We start from the raw sequence: 27282 nt of genomic DNA on the forward strand, positions 1-27282 counted from the left end.
GGGATTGAACCCAGGGCCAACAGCAGTGGAAGCACCGAGTCCTAACCACTGGACTGCCAGGGAAGTCCCAAGAGATTGTCATGTATTATCTCATGACTTCACTGTCAGTTTTGGCCATTTCTTAGCGAAATAGTTTTCCAGTTGGATGAACTGTTGATGAAGCACTGGTTTTGTTTTCACATCTTTTTCTGGGGTCAGGGTTAGAGAATGTTTGTGGTAGCTGATAGTTGTTAGCTTTGGGAAGCACTCATATTGATAGAATAAGTCATGGAATGTAAACATGTCATTCATCTGGACTTTAGGCTGGTGTAAACATGGTGAAACTTTAGGTAACCACTGTCAAATAAAGACTCACTTGAGTACAGCTTGGGTAGATAAACTTATTTGCTTTATAAGTCTCACTAAACTACCAGGACTTCAGGAATGTTTTTTTGAAGTACCTATTTTTACAAATTTTAGGTAATTCTTTCATATTTTCCTGAAGGATGAAAATGTGTAAGAGGCAAATGCCCATCTCAGTAGCAACTTTGTGGAACTGCTTTTTGGCAGGATATTTATTACTTTTGGTTTTTTGTTCTTACTGTTCCAGACGAAAGTTGTTTTGTTTGTTTTGCTTTTTAAAAAAAAATAGGATGGTAAATGGAAATACTGAATTGGAAGTTTCTATGTGAAGTGTGTCAGGATACCACTGTTATACCTAAAGACAAAACTCAGGGAAGGGGAACAAGCATTTGGTGAGCACCTGCTATATTAGAAGCTCTGCTGTATTACTGAAGTAAACCTCCAATAGCCCTTTGACATAGGCTTTTAATAAAATATATTATCAAGAAAACCAGGTATTGTGGTTTATGAATAGTAACGGTATTATTATCCACAGGAAATAGGCTTGCAGAATAATTTGCTCAAGGTCACACAGCTAGGATTTGGTGGGGCTGAGAATGGAACTCAAGTGTCTTAGAACTCCAAAGCCCAAGTTCTTAACCAGTGATTCTTAAACTACATCAGAAACATCAAGGGTACCTGTTAAAAATTACTGGGCTCCAGTTAGAATTTTAAGGTCACCAAGACCTGAGATATTGTCAGATGATCAATCTGTATTTTAACAGGGTGTCTCAAGTGATTCAGATCAAGAAGTTGATTGACCATGTTCTGAGAAAGAATTAAATTATGTTTCTTTCATCACTTATATGTGGAATCTAAAATATGATACAGGGACTTCCCTGGTGGTGCAGTGGTTAAGAATCGCCTGCCAATGCAGGGGACATGGGTTCGAGCCCTGGTCCGGGAAGATCCCACATGCCAGGGAGCAGCTAAGCCTGTGCGCCACAACTACTGAGCCTGCGCTCTAGAGCTCACGAGCCACAACTATTGAGCCCACGTGCCACAACTACTGAAGCCCGTGCACCTAGAACCCATACTCCACAACAAGAGAAGCCACCGCAATGAGAAGCCCGCACACCGCAACGAAGAGTAGCCCCCGCTCGCGGCAACTAGAGAAAGCCCGCATGCAGCAGCGAAAACCCAATGTGGCCAAAAAATAAATAAATAAATATAAAAAAAAATAAAAATAAAATAAATTATGATACAAATGAACTTATTTACAAAACAGAAACAGACCCACAGACATAGATGACAAACTTACAGTTACCAAAGGGGAAGGGGGAAGGGATAAACTAGGAGTTTGGAATTAGCAAATACAAACTACTATATATAAAATAGATAAACAACAAGGTTCTACTGTATAGCACAGGAAACTATATTCGATCTCTTGTAATAACCTATAGTGGAAAAGAATATGAAAAAGAACATATATATATATATATATATATATATATATATATATATATATATAACTGAATCACTTTGTTGTACACCAGAATCTAATACAACATTGTAAATCAACTATACTTCAATTTATAAATTAATTAATTAATTAAATTAAATAATGTTTCTTTCCACACTTGATAAAGAAGAAAACAGGTGCAGATTAAATAACTATCCAAGATTAAGCTATCAGACAGAGTCATGATTCCAACCCAGGTCTGTCTAATTCTAATACTCATCACACCCTGTATTACAAGCCCATGATTAAGTCACACACTTACCCGTCACAACAAATGTAGAAAACATGATTTCTGATAAATTGGGCCACACAGATTTCATGGTCTTATTATTTACCAAGGTTAATAACTTATGACAACTTTACTGAAATCTTCATGGTCCTTAAACTTTTTCAGTGACTTTTTTTTAATTAAAGAATTGAGTTTTCCTTGCAGTCAGATCATCCATGTTTCAGGCATAGAATCATTACTCCCTGGGATAAATTTCTGGGACATGCAGAATTGGAAGAGGGTGGAAGGAGGTAGGAAGAAAGAATTCCCAGGTGTATCTGCTAAATGGTGCTAAAGCTCCTCACGCTAATCACTGAAATGAAGAGTGAAGAGTTGATATTAATACTAACAGCCAATCACATGGCAATAGGTTATGTTCTACAGCGTCTCCCATTCTACCCATTGAGACTAGCTCAGTTAGGGCCAGCAAGTTTGGTTTGCCTATTCCAGTCCACTTCCTAGAACAGAACCAACACCTTGATTGACTTTCGTGGCCTACTGAGATTGGAAGGACTTTTTTTTTTGTATCCCTCTCACTTTCTCTTTCTCTCTTTGTTTTTTTTTGTAGCCCAGCGCCACGTCCTCACATACATGGAGGATGCAGTATGCCAGCTGCTAGAGAACAAGGAAGATATTAGCCAATATGGCATTGCCAGGTTCTTCACTGAATAGTAAGTACATGAGTGCTTTGCCTATAGCGTGGGCCCAGAGGAGGCTTTTGGAAGCAGGCAAGATGCATGAAAAGTAGAGCAGGGCAATGCTGATTATGTAGTGGCAGTGAATGCTTAGTTTTGGTAGACTGATTGAGGGCTGCCCAAACAGGTTTTGGAACATGCCTTTCGTGCAGCTAGTTTTGTCCAATGATAAGTCTCATGAGTGGTGATAACTATAAAAGTTCAACTACTGCTTGTTTGATCTATTAGATCTGTTTTTTTAGGTTCCTCTTATAATTTTTAACTTTCCCTGTTATTCAGAATATTCACTCTGATTTCCTTTAGTCAGTGTTCCTTTAGCCTGTGTTTTTCTTGGCTGGCTTTTTTCATGGAAATGCTTAGGATGACATTCCTCTGCAGTTTTCTTTCTACAGGATGCTGTGTCAATCACTTAATGATTTAAGATTATTTCTAGAGGCAGGACATCTTTCACAGATTATATCTTTGAGGAGTAGTGTTTCTTTATAAAGTATGCTTGGAGTGTGTAAAAGTCAAAATGATTATTTTTTAATTTATTAAAAAATTGTTTTCTTCAAGTTTTATTGAGATATAATTGATGTATAGTACTGTCTAAGTTTAAGGTGCACGGCATAATGATTTGATTTACATGCATCATGAAGTGATTATCATAATACGTTTAGTGAACATCCATCATCTTATATAGATAGATAATTAAAGAAATAGAAAAAACTTTTTTCTTTTGATGAGAACTCTTAGGATTTACTCTCTTAACAATTTTCATTTGTAACATGCAGCAGTGTTAATTATATTTATCATCTTGTACATTATTACATCCCTAGTACTTGTTTATCTTATAACTTCATCTTATAACTGGAAGTTTTGACTGCCTTTATCCAATTCCTCCTATCCCCCACCCACCTCTGATGACCCGAAATCTGATCTCTTTTTCTATGAGTTTGTTTTTGAATTATTGACCTATAACACTGTTAGCTCCTGTTACACAACATAGTGATTTGATACTTCTGTACATTTGAAACTGATCACTGCAATAAGTCTAGTTATGATAGTTCACCATACAAAGATATTCATAGTTTTTTGTTTTTGTTTCTTTTTTAGGTATTACATAGTTATTGACCATATTCCCCACACTGTACATTTCATACCCATAAGTCATTTATTTTGCACCTGAAAGTTTGTACCTCTTAATCTCTCTTACCTATTTCTTTCTTTTTGGTATCACAGAACTGTTTTTAGGCTGAATGAAATAATCAGTTTAAAATACCTTGGTCTTCATGAAAGGATATGCTAAAGAAATACAAAAGATTATTTTTATTACCAAAATGCCAACATATTTATATAATCATTTGTCTTCTTTTTCCTTTTTTTCTGGTTTATTGTAAGCATTCTAAAAAAGGAAGAATAGCCTCTTATAGGCTTCTACTTATGGTGCATCATGAGCTCAAGTCCATCCTCCTTGAAAACAATTTTTTTTTCCTTTCTGTTCTCCAGAGGTTCCTTGAAGATCAGACATCTCTTCTAATGGCCTTAACTTGGGTTGCTGTTAGGGGGTTCTTGACTCCCCCTAGCTCTTTTGCTGAGCTGTAAGTCTTGAAAACAAAATCTAGATTTCTTATGGATTGGAATTTCAAGTTGCTGGGAAAAACAGGCTTTCCAGGATCAGAGCTGGTCCCTTCTCTTCTCCCAGTCTTCTAAAGGAGGGTGAAGTAGAGCAAGGAATCTCACTTGTTCTCGAGGTATGGGCTGAAGCAAATGAGGTGGGCTGGGAATAAAGACTGAGATTGAATAGCCTTGCTTGCTTTTACAGAACTGACAAGCCTAGGGGTCAAGTTTCTAGGCTATTTAATCTGTACGAGCACCCTTGAGGCTCCTTGCCAAATGAAATATGATTCTTCTGGGGACAATGCTTCTTCCTGGCTTTTTTCATTTTACTCTATTCCCCCTCCCCCATCTCCTTTATAAGTCTTTTCCCTACTGTGCTGGTTCCTTGAGGGTAGGCATCATTTCTTCTTCATCCCTGTATTCCCAATACCTGGCATGATGCTTATTATATGATAGGTGTTAGGTAAATGTTGAATCTACAGCTGTATCTGTATTTTAGGTTATTGCATACTATCCACTCTTATTCTTGGTCTTATTATGAATAAGGACCATCTCTTGTTCTTTCTCTCTTTTTTTTTGATTCTTTTTGATAAAGTTCTATATCCTGCCATTTAAGAAGCTGTATACTGGAATTCTCTGGCGGTCCAGTGGTTAGGACTCTGCACTTACACTATAGGGGGGCATGGGTTAGGTCCCTGATCAGGAACTAAGATCCCACATGCCGCGCGGCACGGCCAAAAAAAAAAAAAAAAAAGAAGCTGTATACCATGTATATAGCACTCCAAAAGTGAACCCACTGGTCTATGTAACTAATACTGAACTCTAGTAAGGCTTATAACTGTTTCCAAATGCTATTGACTATAGCTTTTATCTAGCAGTACACTGTTGGAAAAAAAATCTTAAGACTTTTTTCCACAGTGCTGATAGAAATCTAGTTGACAAGTGAGCAGTTTCTTGTCCTTAGAAAACTAAAAATTACATAATCTATGTGAATGGCACATACCTGACTTTTTTTAAAATAGATCTTTATTGGAGTATAATTGCTTCACAATACTGTGTTAGTTTCTTTTGTACAACAAAGTGAATCAGCCATACGCATACATATGTCTCCATATCCCCTCCCTCTTGAGCCTCCCTCCCACCCTCCCTATCCCACCCCTCTAGGTCATCGCAAAGCACCGAGCTGATCTCCCTGTGCTATGCTGCTGCTTCCCACTAGCTATTGAACATTTGGTAGTGTATATATGTCGATGTTACTCTCACTTCGCCTCAGCTTCCCCCTCCCAAGCCCCCCCACCGTGTCCTCAAGTCCATTCCCTATGTCTATGTCTTTATTCCTGCCCTGCCGCATCAGTACCATTTCCTTTTTTTTTTAGATTCCATATATATGCATTAGCATACAGTATTTGTGTTTCTCTTTCTGACTTACTTCACTCTGTATGACAGACTCTAGGTCCATCCACATCACCACAAATAACTCAATTTCATTTCTTTTTATGGCTGAGTAATATTCCATTGTATATATGTGCCTCATCTTCTTTATCCATTCATCTGTCGATGGACATTTAGGTTGCTTCCATGTCCTGGCTATTGTAAATAGTGCTGCAGTGAACATTGTGGTGCATGTTTCTTTTTGAATTATGGTTTTCTCAGGGTATATGCCCAGAAGTGGGATTGCTATGTCATATGGTAGTTCTATTTTTAGTTTTTTAAGGAACCTCCGTGCTGTTCTCTGTAGTGGTTGTATCAATTTACATTCACACCAACAGTGCAGGAGGGTTCCCTTTTCACCACACCCTTTCCAGCATTTACTGTTTCTGTTTCTAGATTTTTTGGTAATGGCCATTCTACCTGACATTTCTATAACTCTAAAACACCATATTGGCCTGAGGCAAGTTATTTTAAGAGGTGAGCCAGCATCAAAGCTCCAAAATCCTTTAAAAAAAAAACAAAAAAAACAAAACTCAACTTGAAAGATGTGCATATGTGATTGAATAGGAAGTAGTATTTGGTAGACAAGGAGACCTGAATGGTAGAAGTTCCTGATTTTCCTTTGATTGTGAATTTATCTACTAAAAATCTTTCTTTCGCAGACCTCAGTTTTGTATTGATTTATAGAAGCATAATGAAGTGAAAAGAGCTCTGCCCTGGGAAGAAAAAGAGCTCCTATCCTTATAAGTCCTCACTCCATAATCTTGGGCAAATTTCTGAAATTTTCTTTCTTTCTTTTTTTTTTTTTTTTGGCTGTGTTGGGTCTTCGTTGCTGCGCACAGGCTTTCTCTAGTTGCAGTGAGCGGGGGCTACTTTTCTTTGAGGTGCGCGGGCTTCTCATTGCGGTGGCTTCTCTTGTTGCGGAGCTTGGGCTCTAGGCGCACAGGCTTCAGTAGTTGCAGCACGCGGGCTCAGTAGTTGTGGCACGTGGGCCCTAGAGCACGCAGGCTTCAGTAGTTGTGGCTTGCAGGCTCTAGAGCGCCGGCTCGGTGGTTGTGGCACACTGGCTTAGTTGCTCTGTGGCATGTGGGATCTTCTCGGACCAGGGATCGAACCCATGTCCCCTGCATTGGCAGGTGGATTCTTAACCACTGCGCCACCAGAGAAGTCCCTCTGAAATTTTCTGGGCTTCAGTTGTCTCATCTGTGAAATGGGTATAATAAAGTCTAATGTGCTAATAAAAATAACATAATAATTATATATTATAATAAAAAATGTTTTATTAAACTCATATTATGTTTCAGCAACTATAATTCTTTGAAGTAGGTAATATTATTATCTCTATTTTATAGATGAGGAAACTGAGGCTCAGAAAAGTTAAAATAGCTTCTTTAAGTTCACAAGCTAATAAATGACAGAATTAGGAACCAAGCCTCATCTGCAGTATTACAAAGGCCACTATTCTGTACTGTCTCCAAGTCGCTATAATGCCTAATGTTGCTGGAGACCTAACCAGATAATAATATGAGGTCTCTTCTAGCTATGGTTTCTGGACTCTTTGAAATTTCCCTTATGAACTGTACTTCACACAGTTTATCACATAGCTTTGTCTGGTGACCTCAATTCATTGCCATTTAAATGTTTTGTATTGTCCTTTTGGAGGGGATACAATTGGAGCTGTCTCTAAACAATAGGAAACATAATTTTTTTTTAAATGTGTTAAGTGTGCACTTCCATCTCTCAGTTTCAAGTTCAGACATTGAGATTTTCATACATTTAATGGTGGATAATTTACCTTTAAACAATGATAAAAATACTCTTCAAAATTGTTTTTGGAAGGTTTTTCTCCTGATTTTCTTCTATGGATTGGTTTGCCCTCTCACCTGTGCTGTCACTCCTTGGTGCTTGGTGTTTTCCAACAAATCCATGATTGTTCCAGCAAATCTGGATAAGCTGTAAAACATGAGTAGCTAAGCTGTATTGTGTGTGTGTGTGTGTCTGCAAGACTGTGAGCTCTTCAGATCATATTCTTCTGGACACTCTTGAAAGAAGGATACGAAATCCCATAGGATTTTCTTTCATGTTGTATGCAACCTCTACCTCTGAATGCCATCTTTCAACCAATGAAAGGTAAAAGGAATTAATATTTAGAGGTGCCGCTCTAAGAATAGACCAAGTATCGGCACGGGGTCAGGACCTCTGAAGAAGTACAGACAAGAAAATGAGGCTAGAGTAGCTGTAACTTAGAAACCACAGCAGAGTGTGACCAGGTTCTTGTGGTAAAGATAAAATGAGAAATGTGTGTTTTTAGGACATTGGAAAATAATGATGAGAGAAAAACAGGCTGAAATCTGAGAATTCCTATCACAATTGGGAACCATTCTTCACAGGCTAAATTGATAGTTACAACACTGTGACATCAGAGAGCTTGACCTCCACATACTAATATAGAAAAGAATGATACTCTGTGGTCTTGGTTGGTGGGCCCAGGAGGGCTCTTTTTTTATAATCAAGTGTCTTGTTTTTGTTTTTTTTTAAATGATGATTTTAGCTTCCTAGGGAAGTTTTCATGATGACTGTTTTGGTTGCAAGTACATATACAGATATCCTTCATTGATGGAAGTTTTTTTTAAGGATATGTGAGAATATAAGACAGCATTCCTTCATGAATTCATTCATTCAGTAATTATTTTTGAGCACCTACTGTGTGCCAATGTGTATTTGGCAATGAAGAAGATATAGTGGTGAACAAGACAAATAAGGTAATTACCCTCATGAACCTAGATGTTTAGTGAGGGAGATAGTCAATAAACAAGTAAACTGACGATGACGACAATAGCTAATAGTTAATAAATACTTGCTATGTGCTGGGCATGGCTCTAAGCATATAACATGTATTATCTCATTTAATTCTCAAAATACTATGAGATGGAGTATTAGTTATTATCTTCATTTTATACATTAGGAAATTCAGGCACACAAAAGTAACATTCCCTAGGTTACACAGCTGATAAGTGTAACAAGATAAACAACAAGGAAGTAACTAGGATAATGTGATACATAGGTTGGCCAGGAAGGCCCCTTGGAGGAGATGGCATTTGAGGGCTTATCCCATGGAATGACTGGCTCATCCCATTTGAGAGCCAATAAGTTATCTCAGCTCAGATGACCTACCTTCTTTTTGTCCACCTTTATTACCTCGGCTTTCTGTGTCCAAAAAAGATAATTTGATTGATTTTATGTGCTGCTTCTCAGAGTGGAATACCCTTAACAGGCAGTAGTCATAGAAAGCTATCTTACAGGTAATTGGCCTCCCTCATGCACTGCTCATATATAATAAGTAAAAATAATAAAATAATTAGTCATAAAATTATTTGCATTATCTAATATACAGTATAAATATGGAGATGGAAGTGTTTATCAATCTTTGGAAAAAGAACATTAATAATTCCATTGTGATACATATTAATTATCAGAATTCAGTTGGGAACTTGCATGCTTTTTTATATACTCTTGTAGTAAAAGGTACCAGCCTCAAATTCCTTTTTTTATTGTTTTAATTAGAATAAGTCCATGAAATGTGAACTTCATTAATTCGCTCTTGGAGAAAAAAAGGAGATTCCAATAGTGCATATTCTTAAATCACTTAAAATGTAACTTAATGAAAACAATGCATGATTATAAAATATGTATTATTTCTTCTTTTTTAAAACAGGTGCTCTAAGCCCTATGAAAGATGACCCACTTCTCTCCTCAGTAATCTAGAACGGTCAGGGTGTAAACTTTCAGTTCTAAAATTGGCAAATTTTTTAGGATTATCCACCACCCAGCATTTAAGTAATGTTTTGGGTTCTTCTTGTGCCCATGGTAACGGAGGAGTGGATTTGGAGCAACAAGAAACACATCAGAACAAACTAGGAACTCACTGATTTCCAGGCTCATAGCTTTGAATGAGGGGTGGACTTAAGACTTCTCTGGGCCATTTCTGCTCCATGTTTTCCCAATTTATTGTTGTTAAATTGAGTCAAAATGTGGTATGGTGAAGGAATGGTGCCTAATCCTATCATTGGCTTCTTCAAAAGGTATAATGCTTCTCCTGGCCTACCCCTCACCCCCATCTTTTTTCCATAGTTCAGTTCTTAGCTGGAGTTGACACATTGTAACAGAAAATTATCCATTTTTCATTGTCAACATCTGGATTCTCAGACTCAGATAATTGCCAGGAATAGATTTTGCCATAGCTGAAGCAATCCTATCCTCACTGTTATTGGCCCAGGCATTTCTGTTAAGCCATCATTTGTGAAATCTATAGAGGATTCTGGTTCTTTTCCGTATTACCAGAGGTATCTTATAGCAAAAGGACACCAGGGAAACATAGTGGTGAGTTGAGAGTCACCAAAATCTATTTTGAAACTTAAAAATCCAGGTTCATTGAGGACATAAGAAGCTGCTTATTTGCTTAGAATCCATCTCTCTTCTTCAGTCCCTTCATGTTTTGATTACAGGAAACCATCCAGCAGCACTTGACCTGGTAACTGAGGAAGCCATTTCACAGCCCACTGGTCCCCTGACTCATTTAGAAGTTGCAGTCAAAGGTTATGGAAGTAATAATTGGGCCCAGATTCTCCCTGTCAGGAAAGACCTTACTTCCCCACCCCCTTCCTGCTACAATTTAAGAGAAATTTAGCTGTTGTGAAACTGTTCAATAAGAGGAAATGAAGGAACTCTATCCTTGGCTGAAGTATTCTCAAGACCCAGCGATATTATTTCTGTTTTCATGGGAGCTGCTTTTACAGCTAGCTAGTATAAATTTTAGGTATAATTCTCCACACTAAAATATTTCCCCTTAGAGAAATTACTTGATGTATTTTAATCTATAAATAACATAAAGAACCTTTACTTGGTCCAATCCAAGCCCTGATATTCCTTGCCACTCTGATAATTCCCTGAGTACTCCTCTGGCAGTCAGGTAGACACACACAAATCTGAAGTAACATGACAATAGTGCTATTAGCAATGTAAAATAGCTAATCAGAAGTTAAGAAACTTTACCTCATCAACAATAGAGCAATTTAAATTCATCAGTGCTTTTAATTTCTTCCATAATTTGCTCAGAACTCTCGAAGATCTGTGGTGCTGGCGGCACAGGCCTGGCATGAGAGCAGGAAAGAATGACACAATCTGGCCCCTTTAACCAGAGGGTTGTTAATGAACTGGGATGGGGGCAGAGGGGAGAAAGGGGAAGGAGGATGGACAGTTAGATTTTTGGCAGCCACACAAAGGTCCTTCTTCCCTGAGAAAAGTGAAATGAAAGTCAAATGAAGCTTCTCTCTGTCATTATGATTTACTAAGATGTTTGTCTGTCCGTAGCCTCCGGCCCCATGGCAGGTGCATTTTTGCATTCCGACTTCCCCACAAAACAAATTCTCAGGATCCTTCAAGAGGGGTCATATCCAACCAGGTTCTTGTCTGAGGCTACAACTGTGATTTCTTTCTTCAACTAACAAATGCAGCTCTGAGCAGCACGGTAGAAACTACCTTATCAGAAAATGTTATGAGCATGTAAATTTATTTGAAGACTCATCATTCCAGGATTACTGAGTTCTGGGGCTGCCACAGTAGGTAATGCCATTTCTGGGGTGGCCATAGAAGCAGCCTTGAATTTATCCCTTTGTCATTAAATAGCATTAATAACAAATGCCTTTGTTAAGGTCCTTGTGTTATATTTTCCAAGTCAAAACAATTGCTAGGGATGAAGATACCTGTCTCATAGGGTTGTTATGCAAATCTATTGAAATGACAGGTATAAAATATCTGACTATATGTAATTCATTTTCATCAACTCTCATTCCCCTTTAGCTCCAGTTTTCTGGGATTTTTCCTTCCCTCCTACTTCATGGCTTTTTTGGAAAGTGATAGTCTTCTTCTTCTTCTTTCTCTTTAAATGGTATCAAAGTTGAAGATCTTGAGGACTTTTAGTCTGTCTTGTTTTCTGTAACACTTTTTGCTTACCCTGCACTGTTTGGAGATTAAAGACGTTTGATGATTTTCTGCACGACTATTAGCCATTTAGTGTTAGCCACTTCACTCATTATTTAGTTTATTCGGAGAATAGCCTAAGAAAGCTTTTCTTTTTTCTTTCACAAAAAAGCCATTTCCTCACTTCCTGTCTATACCCTCTTTCCTCTGGCTGCCAAGATTTTAAAACTTCAAGGTGTGATGGGAGACCTGAGCTAGTCAGGGCTCTCCAGCTTGTATTGTTCCTGCTCTTAGCTCTAGCAGTACAGTGATGTGCTCAGGGTAATGAAAAGCAGACGTTCTCTGCTGAGGTCATTGCTCGTCACGCTGGCAGCTTGCTCCAGGAAGCTGTTTATCTGTGCTTGCTGAGCCAAGCTCCAGCCTCCAAACAGTTGGATGTACTGAGAAACCACAGAGCCCAGAGAGAGAATGTTACACGGGCAGGTCCAGGCAGGGACAGTATATTTACACCACACAAGCTGCAGCTTACATGTGTGAGGGTAATTGCTCATCTGCACCTTCTCAGACTTCACCTTCTATGTAATATATGTGCCCTCTCAAGGGGGTTTAACCTAGAGAACTGTGCAGCTCTGTCCAAATTGCCCTGAACATTCGCTAACTTGCTGTAAGGAAAAAAAGGTATTATAGAAAACTTGATGTAAAAACCACCTTTTTTTTTTTTTTTAACGTGTACCATTTTTAAAGTCTTTATTGACTTTGTTACAATATTGCTTCTGTTTTACGTTTTGCTTTTTTGGGTTGAGGCATGTGGGATCTTAGCTCGCTGACCAGGGATTGAACCCACAACCCCTGCATTAGAAGGCGAAGTCTTAACCACTGGACTGCCAGGGAAGTCCCAAAACCACCTTTTTAAGGTAGTGTTTTTCTGAGTCAATTTTGTTGTTTAGAATCTTAAACCATACAGGCCCTATCTCTAAAGCATCCCAAAACACTGTTCCTTGCATGGTTTTTCCAACTAAATATTTTTCTTCATGCCTTTACCAAAATAGCAAGTATTGTTATAGAGCTTCAAATGTGGCCTATATCAATAGGAATATAAGATATGGTCAAATGTGACCTATATCAATAGGAGTATAAGATATGGCCACATGCCTAAGGGAGTGTAATCTGGTTGAGGAGATAATGCTTATTGATTAACAGCTGGAGAACAATTCAAGACCTTATTTAATGGCATTAAATTGTGCTCCGAGATCTGAGAGTAAGGTGAAATAATTGGTACTACAGTAGTTACATCATAGAGGAGTTTGTTTTGACCTCTGTGATGGTTAATTTTATGTGTCAACCTGACCAAGCTAAGGGGTGCCCCAGTAGCTGGTAAAACATTATTTCTGGATGTGTCTATGAAGGTGTTTTCAGAAAAGATTAGCATTTGAATCAGTAAACTGAATAAAGAAGATTGTCCTCACCAATGCATATGGGCATCATCTAATCCACTGAGGGCCTGATTAGAACAAAAAGGTAAAGAAGGGTAAATTTGCTCTCTTTGCTTGAGCTGGGATTTCCATTTTCTTCTGCCCTTGCACATCGGCACTCCTGGTTCTCAAGCCTCCAAACCTGAACGAGAACTTAACACCATTGGCCCCCTGATTCTTGGGTCTTTGGACTCAGACTGAGACTTACACTATTGGCTTCCCTGGCTCTTAGACCTTCAGATTTGGTTGAATTAACCAACTTTCTTTGTTCTCAAGATTGCAAATGGCAGATCATGGGACTTCTTGGCCTCCATAATCACATGAGTCAATTCCATAATTAGATAAGCTATATCTCCTCTTATATATATTTATATATATACTATTGGTTCTGTTTCTCTGAATAACACTGACTAATATAACCTGGGAAGGTGAGTAGAATAGGGATAAGTGAAAAAGAAAGAAGTATTTTTATGTGACATGAAAGCACTGTAGCGTAGTGGTTAACAACACAGACTTTGGAATCAGATCTATGTTCGAGAGCCTGCCATTTAACTTAATAGTATGTGACCTTGGGCAGGTTGCTTAGCCTCACCTATAAAATAGGGAGACTCATATAATAAAATAAAATTCCATGTTACATGACTGATAGAAGGTTTAAATGAGATAATGAATGTAAAGTGCTTAGCATTCTACCTAAGATATACTAAGTGTTGAATAAATGATAGCTACTGCTACTGTTCATTCATTCAAAAATATTTACTGAGTGCATTTTGTTAGTTTTCTAGACTCTAGGGGATACAGAAGTGAACAAAACAGACAAGAAATCTCAACCTTCATGGAGCTTCCATTCTGAAGTTAGCTATCATTCAAACTATCTTTATTTCACTTTTTTTCTCTTTTAATTATTTTAGACTTACAAAAAAGTTGCAAAAATATTATTGAGTTCCTATAACCCTTTCACCCAGCTTCCATCAATGTTAACGTCTTCTATAACCATAGTAAAATTACAAAAATCAGAGACTTATTACTTGAAAACTATTAACTATCTATAGACCTTATTTGACTTTTCACCTTCATTTTTTTTTTTTTTCCAAATTTAATTGACTTTAATTCATCATAAACAAAGAAAGTGATTCTGTACTTTTGGAGTAGGAAAGTTAAAAGTTCATGAAATCAGAGGTCACCTTCATTTTTGAAGGCCAGTTTTCTCTTATATAAATTCTAGCACTTTGCATTTACCATTCCTTTATCTTCTTGTTTACACTGTTTCTGTTGAGAAGTCAGCTATCAGTCTTATTCTTACACCTTTGAAAATAATCTGTCCTTTTACAATAATCTCTGTCTACTTTTGGATATTGGTCTTTGTTTTTTGGTAGTTTTTCTATGATGTGCCTAGGTTTGCTTTTCTTTATATTTATAAACTATTTGAGGTTCTCAGTGTTTCTTGAACGTGTAACTTACATCTTTTATCAATTTTGGAAAGTTCTCAATTTTTAGCATTTCAAATTACTTCTGTTCCACTATCTTCACTCCTTCTGGGATTCTAATTACACAAACATTAGACTTTTTCATGGTATCCACTCTTACGCACTTTTCTGCATTTTTTCATCATTTTGTCTTTCATGCTTCGTTGTGAATATTTTTTTCTGACTATTTTACAGTTCATTAATTCTCCTTTCATTTATGTCTAATTTACTGTTAAACCCATCTATTGAGTTCTTAACTCCAATTATTGTTTTGTTTTTGTTTTTTTTGTGTGTGTGTGTCTTACTGTGGCACTTTTAATCAGTCTTTTAAATGCAAAGGAAAGAAGAAAGAAATTGCAATTTGGACGACCCAGCAATCCCACTACTGGGCATATACCCTGAGAAAACCATAATTCAAAAAGAGTCATGTACCACAATGTTCATTGCAGCTCTATTTACAATAGCCAGGACACGGAAGCAACCTAAGTGTCCATCGACAGATGAATGGATAAAAGATGTGGCACATATATACAATGGAATATTACTCAGCCATAAAAAGGAACGAAATTGAGTTATTTGTAGTGAGGTGGATGGACCTAGAGTCTGTCATACAGAGTGAAGTAAGTCAGAAACAGAAAAACAAATACTGTATGCTGACAAAAATATATGGAATCTAAAAAAAAAAAAAAAATGGTGAAGAACCTAGGGGCAGGACAGAAATAAAGACGCAGACATAGAGAATGGACTTGAGGACACGGGGAGGGGGAAGGGTAAGCTGGGACGAAGTGAGAGAGTGGCATGGATTTATATATACTACCAAATGTAAAATAGATAGCTAGTGGGAAGCAGCCGCATAGCACAGGGAGATCAGCTCAGTGCTTTGTGACCACCTAGAGGGGTGGGATAGGGAGGGTGGGAGGGAGATGCAAGAGGGAGGGGATATGGGAATATATGTATATGTATAGCTGATTCACTTTGTTATAAAAAAGAAACTAATACACCATTTTAAAGCAGTTATACTCCAATGAAGATGTTAAAAAAAAAAAAAGAAATTGCAAGTTAGGGAAACTGTAAATGGTTGAAAGTTAGTTTGAAGAAACCTTAGGATTTGTTTACTAGTATTTCTCATACTTTTCTTAGTCTTGCCTCCCCTACAGTGCATCTTCATTCTTTCTTATTTTTATTTCCAGCAACAAAGAGGATTTTAATTAGCTTACTTTCTATAGTTTATTCCTCTAGTTTATTGTGAAAACCTTCGTTTTAAAATAGTAGTTCAAATATGCTTTTCTTGTTTGTTTTTTAAAGACTTATTTTTAGAGCAGTTTTAGGTTCACAGCAAATTTCAGAGGAAGGTAGAGATTTTTTATATACCCTCTGCCCCCTAAAAATGCATGCTTCTCTCATACCAACATCCCACCAGAGTGGTACACTTGTTACAATTGATGAACCTACACTGACACATCATTATCCCCCAAAGTCCATAGTCTACCTTAGGGTTCACTCTTGGTATTGTACATTCTCTGGGTTTGGACAGATGTATAATGATATATCCATCATTATAGTATCATACAGAGTATTTTTATTGCTCTAAAAATTCTCTGCCTGTTTATCCCTTTTTCCCACCCCAACTTCTGATATTTTTACTGTCTTCATAGTTTTTCCTTTTCCAGAACGTCATATAGTTGGAATCATACAATATGTAGCCTTTTATGATCATTGTATTTTTTTAGTTCTAGAATTGCCATTCAGCCATCATTAAAAAGTCTACAAATAACAAATGCTGGAGGGTGTGTGGAGAAAAGGGAACCCTCCTACACTGTTGGTGGGAATGTAAATTGGTGCAGCCACTATGAAAAACAGTATGGAGGTTCCTCAAAAAACTAAAAATAGAGTTGCCATATGATTCAGCAATCCCACTCCTGGGCATATATCCAGACAAAGCTATAATTCAAAAAGGTACATGCACCCCTATGTTCATAGCAGCACTATTTACAATAGCCAAGACATGGAAACAACCTAAATGTCCATCGACAGATGAATGGATAAAAGGAAGATGTGGTACATATATACAATGGAATATAGTCAGCCATCAAAAAGAATGAAATAATGCCATTTGCAGCAACATGGATGGACCTAGAGATTATCATACTAAGTGAAGTAAGTCAGAGAAAGACAAATACCATATGATATCACTTATATGTGGAATCTAAAATATGACACAAATGAACATATCTATGAAACAGAAACAGACTCACAGATATAGAGAACAGATTTGTGGTTGCCAAGGGGGAGGGGAGTTGGAGGGAAGGATTGGGAGTTTGGGGTTAACAGATGCAAACTATTATATAAAGGATGGATAAACAACAAGGTCCAACTGTATAGCACAGGGGACCATATTCAATATCCTGTGCTAAACCATAACAGAAAAGAATATGTAAAAGAATATATATGTATAACTGAATCACTTTGCTGTATAGCAGAAATTAACACAACATTGTAAATCAACTATACTTCAATAAAATTTTTTTAAAAAGAATTGCCATTCAGTTCTTTTTTAATGGTTTCTTTACTAGATCTTATCTTTCATTTGCTTGACCATAGTAAAGCATGGTTATAAACAGTCTGTCATTCATTATTTGGATTCTCTGTGGGTCTTTGTCTATTATCTACTCTGTCTCTTGGTTTTTTACTCCATTGTCTTATCTTGTAGTATACTTTTCCTCCCTTTAGTTGAGTGTTGTATATTGTATCAATATATGAAAAACTATAGAGATAATATGAGGCCTAGAATGATGTTATCTTTCTTCAGAGAGGATTTACATTTGCTTTTGGCAGATGGCTTGAGCACTCACAATCCTGGATTACCTCAGTTCAATCAGGGGTTGAAATCATTTGAAGCTGGGCTTAAGTATCAGGGAGGGCTGATCTATCAATATTTCCAGATATAGCTTTTCATGGTGCCAACCAGAAGGATTTACCAGAGTCCCTCTCCCCAGCCTTGGTGGGTCCTGAACTCCAGTTTTTTGGTTGCCAAGTCTTAAAAATCATTTGAAAACTCAAGAACTTAACATTAATTCAAAACTATTACCTGCTCAGTCTATCAGCTGCCTCTTTCATGACTAGCAGAGGCCCTTGGAACTACTAGTGGGTATAATATTACCTTATTTTTGAAGTGGTGATGACTATAAATGATACTGTGAGATATCTAGAACAACTTTAATATGATATGAAAATATCTGAGATTTCTATTGTTGAAAAAATCACAGGAACTGCTAATTCTACTATGTTTACATTCATAGTTGAAGGAAATACTAAATTCCAGTTAAAGGTTAGTAAAAATAAAGATGTAATTTTTTTCCTATCCAAGTTTGTAGATTCCGTGAATTCAATCCATGGACCCTTCTGTTTAGAATTCCTGCCCACTGGGAAGAGTGGGACCAAACACTGGGCTCACCTCTTTGGATTTTATTCTCCTCTTATACCTGGCCTTGTCATTCTTCATTTGACTTGGTGGCTCTCTGATGACTTCAGATAGATGCTTTTAATAGTTCATCCAGTTTTTCTCAGCCAGGAGGGTTGGTCTAAATTACTTAGTCTACCTTTATTGTAAGAGGAAGTATTTGGAACTTTCATTCTAGTGGAATATAATTATATTAGCAGAAGTAGAAAATATCATACACTGCGAGGGGTCATAAAGGAGTCTAACTTGACTTGTGGAGGACCAGTACACGTTGAAAAGCAACAAACAGGAAATATATAATTAGGATAGGGTCAGTCTGTGGAAGCCTCAATTATATTGAGATAAGAAGAAAGGCAAAGTAAAAATACCTTATAAAGGCTGAGAAGTAAACTCACTGCTTGGTCTTTTTTTTTTTAATTTATTTTTGGCTGCATTGGGTCTTCATTGCTGTGCATGGGCTTTCTCTAATTGTGGCGAGCGGGAGCTACTTTTCGTTGTGGTGTGAGGACTTCTCATTGCAGTGGCTTCTCTTGTTGCGGAACACGGGCTCTAGGCACACGGGCTTCAGTAGTTGTGGCACGTGGGCTCAGTAGTTGTGGCTCGTGGGCTCTAGAGTGCAGGCTCGGTAGTTGTGGCACAAGGGCTTAGTTGCTCCGCGGCATGTGGGATCTTCCCGGACCAGGGCTTGAACCCATGTCCCCTGCATTGGCAGGTGGATTCTTAACCACTGCGCCACCAGGGAAGCCTTTGGTCTTCTTTTAATTTTTAAAATTCAGTAACTATTTATTAAGCCCTACTAAATGCCAGTCACTGTGTCAGACATGGTCCTCAAGGAATTCACTGTCATTCTTATGGGAAGCAGAAATAATGGCAGTTTACATACCAGAAAAACGCTATTATTCTACAATGTTTGTGGACCCACTATATGCTAGATACCATGCTATTGAAGGATATAAGATGAATAAGCCAATTGAACTTGAGGAGCTTATGAACTCAAGGAGAAAATTCAGATGTAAGCATAATTATTAAGATGCTATTAAATAAGTACCAAGTAGAATTTCGTGTTTTGGGATAAGTGGAAGAAGAGATTCATTCTGACTATGAATTTTGAGCTTCAGATGGTCCTTAGAAGATGAATAATGGAGAATGGGAGCTGAGCAAGGAGTGCATCTCTAGCCAAGGGAACAGCATGAGCAAGGGCACAGAGGTTTGGTGTATCTAGAGAATGACAGAAGGTTTGTGGTCAGTGGGTTGGTCTGTTCGAGCTGCTATAACAAACTGTCATAGACTATGTGGCTTATAAACAACAGAAATTTATTCCTTGCGGCTCTGGAGGCTTGAAGTGCAAGGTCAAGGCTGACAGATTCCATGTCTGCTGAGCCCTGCATCCTGGTTCATAGATGACCACATGTTTGCTGTATACTCCCATGGTGGAAGGGGCGAGGAAGCTCTCCTGAGCCTCTTATAAAAAGGGCACAAATCCCATTCATGAGAGCTCCACCCTCATGACCTACCTCCCAAAGGCCCCATCTCCAAATACAATCACATTGGGGATTAGGTTTCAACATATGAATTTTGAAGGGGACACAAATATTCAGCCTATTGCAGTGAAGTAATAGAGCTCAGGAAGATATTTAAGTGAGGGGTTAGAAAGATAGTTTTCTATCCTATGTGACTGGTAGGGTGTTGGTGCCGTTGACTGAGATCATTCAATTCAGGAAATATTTCTTACATACCTGTTATGCCTTGGTTTATGACAGGTGCTGGAGAAACAATGACTAATAAGGCACGGTCCCTACCTTGAGGGTACTCACGGTCAAATAAGCCAGCGATTAAATTACTTGTGATTTGAGCTAACTAGAAGTTTAAGGTGCTAAGAATAAGACTGTCCAGAGGACAGATATCTTAATTAAGCTTGAAGGGTCAGGGAAGGTGTCACAGAACAGATAGCCCTCTAAACTGAGTATTCTTTTCCTAATTTATTTTTTAAAATCAAAGTTATACATGCATACAGTTTAAAGAGTGAAATAGTTCTATAAGAATTGTAAAAAAAAAAAAAAAAGCATTCCTCCAACTCTCAATTTAGTTTCCCTTTCCTCAGAGATAACCACTTTCAACTCAGAGTGATTTATTTGGCATTTATTTCTAGACCTCTAAATGACTAGCTTATGTTGCTACTTCTTGATTTTTTTCAAATCCAGGCGCTATCTATTGACTTCCCGCTGTGTAAGATATAATCCTAATGCCCTTTAATACCCTTTACTGCACATGTGCGCCTTTGCTCACCCGCCACAACTCCCAGTATACTCATATCAAGGTTTTTGTTGTATCATTATTCAGTGTTTATATTTTATAACTATACAAACACTGTTAACCCCTGAACTATGTTGTGCAATCTTCTCACCCCTATGATTACCCCCCTCCCTCTTTTTTCTTGTTTGGTTAATTTCCTGTAGACTTATCACCAATTGAACCAAATTCTACCCACTTGAGTAAATTTCCCTCTAGTACTGTGCTGTTTATTTTCCACTTGCCCCTCCAGATCCACTCTCTACATTTCTCTGCTCTGGAGGGCTGATCTGTATGGATTTTAATCCATAGGCTCCCTTGCCCTGTGGCTTCCATTTGGGCTAAAGCCAGTGGGAGGTACTGGCAGGAGATTGAAGGGCAGGAGGAGAGAGAGTGAGATTGGGATATCTATTCACTTGTTTCTCTTTCTGCCAGTTTGCTGTGGGCTGCATTGGCTCTGTTCCTCTACTGAAGGTCGCAGCTCAAGTCGAATGGTCCCTACTCTTTCTGGATTCAAGGAAGCATTCCCTCTGCTTGTCTCTTCAGGCCTAGGGGTAAAAACAGATCATAACTGTTGCTGGCCCTTAGGTAATCCACTTTCCCTTAGCCCTGTCCACACCTTTGTAAATATTTTTTCTAAAAAACTTTCCTCAGCTATCCTTTTAAAATGCATTATCTGTTAACTGCCAGGACTGTGACAGAAGCAAGTACATTAATATTTGTATGTATTTATTCTCTCTGTTTTATCTCCTTAAAGAAGTCTCCTCCAGAATCTTCTGATCTGCTTTATCTTTATTATTTTATTTCTCTGTATGCTATACAGCAGTTATCAGGGATCTCTGGACTTTCACCATTACCCTTCAGATTCCCTGTCTTCTTTCTTCCTTGTTTTTGGTGTAGTAGTTTTAAAAAAGGACCCCACATTCTTTGATATTCCTGCCGTGGAGAAGTGGGGTCTATGTGCCCTCCCCTTGAATATGAATATAATAAAGTAACACTTTGTGACTTCCCAAGGCTAGGTCACAAAAGGCCATGTAGATTCTGTCTCTGGGACCTCGGTTTTCAGAAATTCCCTCTCAGGACCCCTCTTACTAACCAGCTGCCATGTGTAAGAAGCCCAGCCACAAGCCTGGTCTTCAAGTCATCCCAGTCTAGGCACCCAACATGTGAGTGAAGAAGCCTCCAGATGATTCTATCCCCAACCCTTTGCGTCGACCCCAGCCATTCAAGCCTTTCCAATTTAGGTCCCAGACATCATGGAGTAAAGACAGGGCGTCTCTGCTGCACTCTGTATAATTCCTGAACCTACTGAATGCACAAGCATAGTAAAATTTTTATTTTTTATGCCAGCAAGTTTGGTGTGGTTTGTTACGCAGCAGTAGAGGTCTGAACAAAATTTGTTCCTGGGAGTGAGGTGCTGCAGTAACAAAAACATAAAACATGCATCATTGGCTTTGAGACCAGGCAGCAGGCAGAAATCAGAAAGACCTTGAGGAGACTGATAGTGGAAGTCTGATGGGCCTCAAGGAGGCTATCAATGAAGCCTTAATAAAGAGTGAGGAAAATGTTATTGGCAGCTGGAGGTAAGAGGACCCCCTGTTATACAGTGACAGGAAGTTTGTCAATACTGTTACCTTTGGTAATGTGAAAAAAATAGGAAATGTAAACGAACTATTTGGTTTTCAGGTACGATTTAGAGGAAATATAGAGAGCTTGGGACAGTCTTTCTAACCAGCAAAAAATACGCAAAGTAAGAAAGTGCCTCAAGGCAAAGATCAAATACAGAGTGCTGTCAGAAAAATGTGATCTTAGAGTAAAGATGTACCGTTTGTTAAAACCTCAGAAAGATTTCAAGGTGGAGCCTCTTAGACTCTTTCAGATAGACAAAAGACCTGAAGATCTTAAGGGTGTTGTCTCATTGCAGCCTAAGAAAACCCAAATAGGGCCTGTCTCAGGGAGATTTGGGTGTACAGCTTTTGTCTGATGAAGAAAAACCCATGTTTTTAAGAGAATTGTATTGGGGGAAGTACCACCAGTTTGGACTAAAGAGGATAGAGATAATACAAAACAAAAAGTTACCTTAAGACCCCTAGACTTCTGTGGACAGGAAGCAAGCCAAGAAAGCTCCTCCACTACAAACTGAAGCAACGTTTCATGGAAATGAAAGTATGATTCAGAAGATGGAACCAAAAGCTCAGAGTATAGAGTCAAAGGTCGTGGAAAATCATTACCAGGAAGAGGTATTGGGCCCAAATCAAGGAAATAAGACATGTGCCCGTGTGGATTTCAGAATTGCAATGGACCAGTGATTACATATTGCCTCCCATTCTCCCTCTTTTTGAATGGAAGTCTATTGTGGTTATCCTATGCCTGTATCATCATTGTACATGTGGGAGCATATAACTTATCTCCTCAGTTTACAGGTGTTTAGATGAGTAGTCAGACTGTGGAGCTGTACCCCAAAAGTTGTACTTGAGGAACTTCATCTGCACCTGGTTTCGATTTATATGACAAGATCCTGGAGTTTGGGTTGATGCTGAGATGGAGATAGACTTTAGGGGTTTAGGAGAGCAGGGTGTATTTTGCATTTGGGAGGAATATAAATTGTTGTGGCCAGAGGGAAACTGTGGCAGATTATATTTTCCAAAGATAGCTGCACCAATGTCTCCTGTCCTACATGTTCTTCTACAAAGTGATCTTGCCACACCCCCAATAAAAGGTGGAGTCTAGGACTTCCCTGGTGGTGCAGTTGTTAAGAATCTGCCTGCCAATGCAGGGGGACACGGGTTCGATCCCTGGTCCGGGAAGATCCCACATGCCGCGGAGCAACTAAGCCCACGCACCACAGCTACTGAGCCTGCGCTCTAGAGACCACAAGCCACAACTACTGAGCCCACGTGCCACAACTACTGAAGCCCGCATGCCCTAGAGCCCACGTGCCACAACTACTGAAGCCTGCGCGCTCTAGGGCCTGCATGCCACAACTACTGAGCCTGACTGCTGCGACTACTGAAGCCCACACACCTAGAGCCTGTGCTCCTCAACAAGAGAAGCCACTGCAGTGAGAAGCCCATGCCCTGCAATGAAGAGTAGTCCCCACGAGCCGCAACTAGAGAAGGCCTGCGAGCAGCAACGAAAACCCAACACAGCCAAAAAATAAGTAAAAAAAACAAAAAAACAAAAAAAAAACTGGCTTGTTCATTTAAAGAAAAAAATGGTGGAGTCTAATTTTTTACAATGATGTGCCTTGGTGCGCATCTATATTCATTCACTGTGCTGGGCTTTTAAGGATCCTTTTGGTCTGGGAACTCATGTCTTTCAGTTCTGAGAAATTTTCTTCAATTTTTTTTCTTGCCTTCGTTTTCTCTGTTCTTTCAAACATCTTGTCTACTTGCATATGCACCCATGTAGTTTTATATCAGTGGTGTCATACTATTCATGCTGTTCTGTATAATGAATATTATTTTTCAGATTATATAGGCTGTATATCTTTTAAGATTTATCAAATGATACGACATTTAATATTTATCAATTAGCATGGCATTTAAACATAATCATTATACCTATATCTATATATAAAAAATCTATAGGCTGTTTCTCACACCTGGAAGTGGCCCACACACCAAATAAAAACTTTTTTAGACTAGGTGTCCCGATTTGAACTTCCGAAAATATGGTCACCATATGCTAAGGCGTGAATTAGGGAATGAGCATGGTGTTTGATGTTCCCCATTACTCTTTTCATTGCTCTCCATTGCTCGTCCCTCCTTTCTTACATGATGACCCTATCTGAGATGAGTCTACATAATGGAGAGTAGTTTAGAATTGTGATATTTTATGGAAACAATTATCTGTAATAACTTTTTGTAAAAATCGTATGTTTATTTTGGAGTTTTAAGCCTAGTGGTAAGACAGAATTTTTTCCTTAGGAATCCAGATTTTCTCTTTAATCAGCAAAACCCTTTAATTTGCTAAAGATCAGTTTTGTGCCCTGTTGACCGCTCAGTGGAACAAGCAAGTGTTAAGAGATCCCTTGTGTTTTTTCTTTGGTTGTAAATTCCATCAAGCTAGCCCATTAATTACAGTGGTTGGGAATTGGAGAGCTGTTCATTTGGCAATTAGCAAAGGGTGGTGGATGAAAGAAAAATACCTTTCTGATATTTTTGCTTAGGAATTTAGGGATTCAGAATTTAGTCATAAACGACTTGAATTGTTTGAATTCAGTTCAAACAATTGAATTGTTTTGAATTGTTAATTCACTTAAATCCACTTGAATCACTCTTAAATCCTTCCTCGTTTTGTAACATACAAGATCTTAGAGATAGCTAAAACAGTGGTTGGGAAATTCTGTTGTGGAGCTAAAACAGTGGTTGGGAAATTCTGTTGTGGATTTAAGATCCTCGAAAAGCATGTTTTGGTGATAGATAAGCAAGTATCCGTTAGCTAATAAAGTGAGAAGTCCCAGGTCCCGCGGTTACCTCTCTGCATCAGAGGAAATGTGTAGTTTGTAGGCAAGAGGCAATTTCTTTGGAGTTCACTGTCTCTGTTCTGCAGGGCTTTTTTCTTTCTTTCTTTCTTTCTTTTTTTTTTTTTTAAATATCATCCTAGACATAACAAGAACATTTAGTGGCACTAGATGGTACTCATCAGGAGTTTAGGATGTTTGCATGTTAGGTTGTTTAAAACAAGGCAGAAAGGATTACTTTTTGCCAGCTGCATCATTCCTGGCAAGAGCTTACTAGTTTGCTGCTTGGTTTTTTGTTGTTGTTGTTAACCCATTAGAGAAACTAACCACTATATTAGTTCCAGCCAAATCTTTGTCATCACTGGTCCTAAACACCTCTTGGGGACCTAAGAGCACCTGGCCATTCTGAAAGCCTCTACGCTCAGTGATTGATGCTCATCTCTGCAGGCTCCCCAAAGCCCTCGTCCCTTTTTCCTGAAGCACCTTCAAGCATTTCTGCATGGCTACCCACTGTCTTCTATTATATCTCCTCCTCCTGCCTTACTGAATACTGGATTTCCCAGCTCACAACTCTTAAGAAGGAGCTTTATTTCAGAGTAGAAAAGGGCCCCCATATGTGGCCTATTATATCCATATCAACTTGCTTACCCTTTTCAAACAGCTATTGTCTTTTAATAGGGTCCTGCCTGGCAGGGGGAGTCCTTAATACCTGCCATATAAGAATGGGCAGCTTGAGTTACAGCGAACTGCAGTTTGGTGCTCTGATCAAAAGGCCTCTGTTGTTTTTAGGGTTTTTTTTTTCCCCCTTCCCTCTCTCTCTCTTTCTATATCCTAAGCTAATAATTCAGCACAGCAAGGTCATTACTGGCTTTGAATTGAGAGCTGAGAGTGTTAAATTACTGACCTAGAATAAAAGAGATCTGGGGGGCTCTCAGGAAAGATAAAGGGATTCCGGCTAGTAAAGTGCAAGCCCAGCAACCTCGCTTCTTAACAATATTATTTTTTTTAATCCTCTCTGTCTTCAGAAGTCTCTTCTGGGACAAGGAAAGATCTCCAGTTAGAGAAATTAGGTTAGGAACTCAATGACATCTTCTGAGAATTGTGGCCCAGGTGCTAGAAGTTCATGGACGCCTATGTAGCTGTCCTTTTTGTCTCCCCACCTTGTTACTATTTCACTCTCTTCCAGCTTGCTCCTTAGCCAAATATTGGTCCTTTATCACATAAGTCAAATATATTTGTGATATTTCAGCTGAAAGATTATCTCCCACACGGGGATTTCAGACATGTGAAAAACATACCATTTAGCCCTAAAATATTTTTCAAATATGACACTGTCATCAAAAGCTACTTCTATTCCATTTATATATATATTTTTAAAGGTTTTTAAAAATTAATTAATTTATTTATTTATTTTTGGCTGTGTTGGGTCTTCGTTTCTGTGCGAGGGCTTTCTCTAGTTGCGGCAAGCGGGGGCCATTCTTCATCGCGGTGCGCGGGCCTCTCACTATCGCGGCCTCTCTTGTTGCGGAGCACAGGCTCCAGACGCACAGGCTCAGTAGTTGTGATTGCCCGCACACGGGCTTAGTTGCTCCGCGGCATGTGGGATCTTCCCAGACCAGGGCTCGAACCCGTGTCCCCTGAATTGGCAGGCAGATTCTCAACCACTGCGCCACCAGGGAAGCCCTCCATTTATATTTCGTAAATAATGTTTGTCTAGTCCTCACATACTTTAACAAGAAAAAAATTCCCCCACTGTGAATGAATTTGACACCTTTTCTCTACTATATTGGGTCTTCTGAAGAAAGTCATTTCCACCCCTTCATACTTTGTCAAAACTATTACCTCCCATATATCCTTTTTCACAATTATCTCTTAAAAACCAGGCACCATTCATATCCTCTGGAAAATATTGACTTCCTAAATTTACTATTTTTAGAAAAGTCCCTGAAATCAACTTTCACAGATTTTCTGTACAGCAAAGTAATAATAATAGCTAATAGTCCCTGAATGTGCCAAGCATTATACAACAGGCATTATTATCACATTTAATCTTTGGCAACCGTATATAGTAAGCATTCCTATTATCACCATTTTACAGATAAAACATAATCGAGGCACAAAGTGGTTAAGTACCTGGCCCAAAGTCACACAGCTAAAAAGTGGTAAGATTTGCCCCAGACTAGTGCTTCTCAAACTTTAATGTGTATATGAATCACCTGGAGATCTTGTTAAAATGCAGAATGGGGTTTATTAGGTCTGGGATGGGACCTAGATTCTGATCTCTAAGAGGCTTCTAAGGGACACCGATGCTGCCG

The 27282-nt window shown here is 38.6% G+C and overlaps 1 protein-coding gene across 2 annotated transcripts in view; it reads left to right on the forward strand.

The window, feature by feature from the left end:
* CSTPP1 (centriolar satellite-associated tubulin polyglutamylase complex regulator 1) overlaps nt 1-27282 on the forward strand; it is a 190863-nt gene that overhangs the window by 34013 nt on the left and 129568 nt on the right. For both annotated transcript variants that reach the window (XM_061201702.1, XM_061201703.1), the window contains exon 2: nt 2680-2782. In XM_061201702.1, the coding sequence (XP_061057685.1) occupies nt 2680-2782 (103 nt within the window). The remainder of the gene's footprint in view (nt 1-2679; nt 2783-27282) is intronic.

Source organism: Eubalaena glacialis, chromosome 10, assembly GCF_028564815.1.
Source record: "Eubalaena glacialis isolate mEubGla1 chromosome 10, mEubGla1.1.hap2.+ XY, whole genome shotgun sequence".
Taxonomy (NCBI): domain Eukaryota; kingdom Metazoa; phylum Chordata; class Mammalia; order Artiodactyla; family Balaenidae; genus Eubalaena; species Eubalaena glacialis.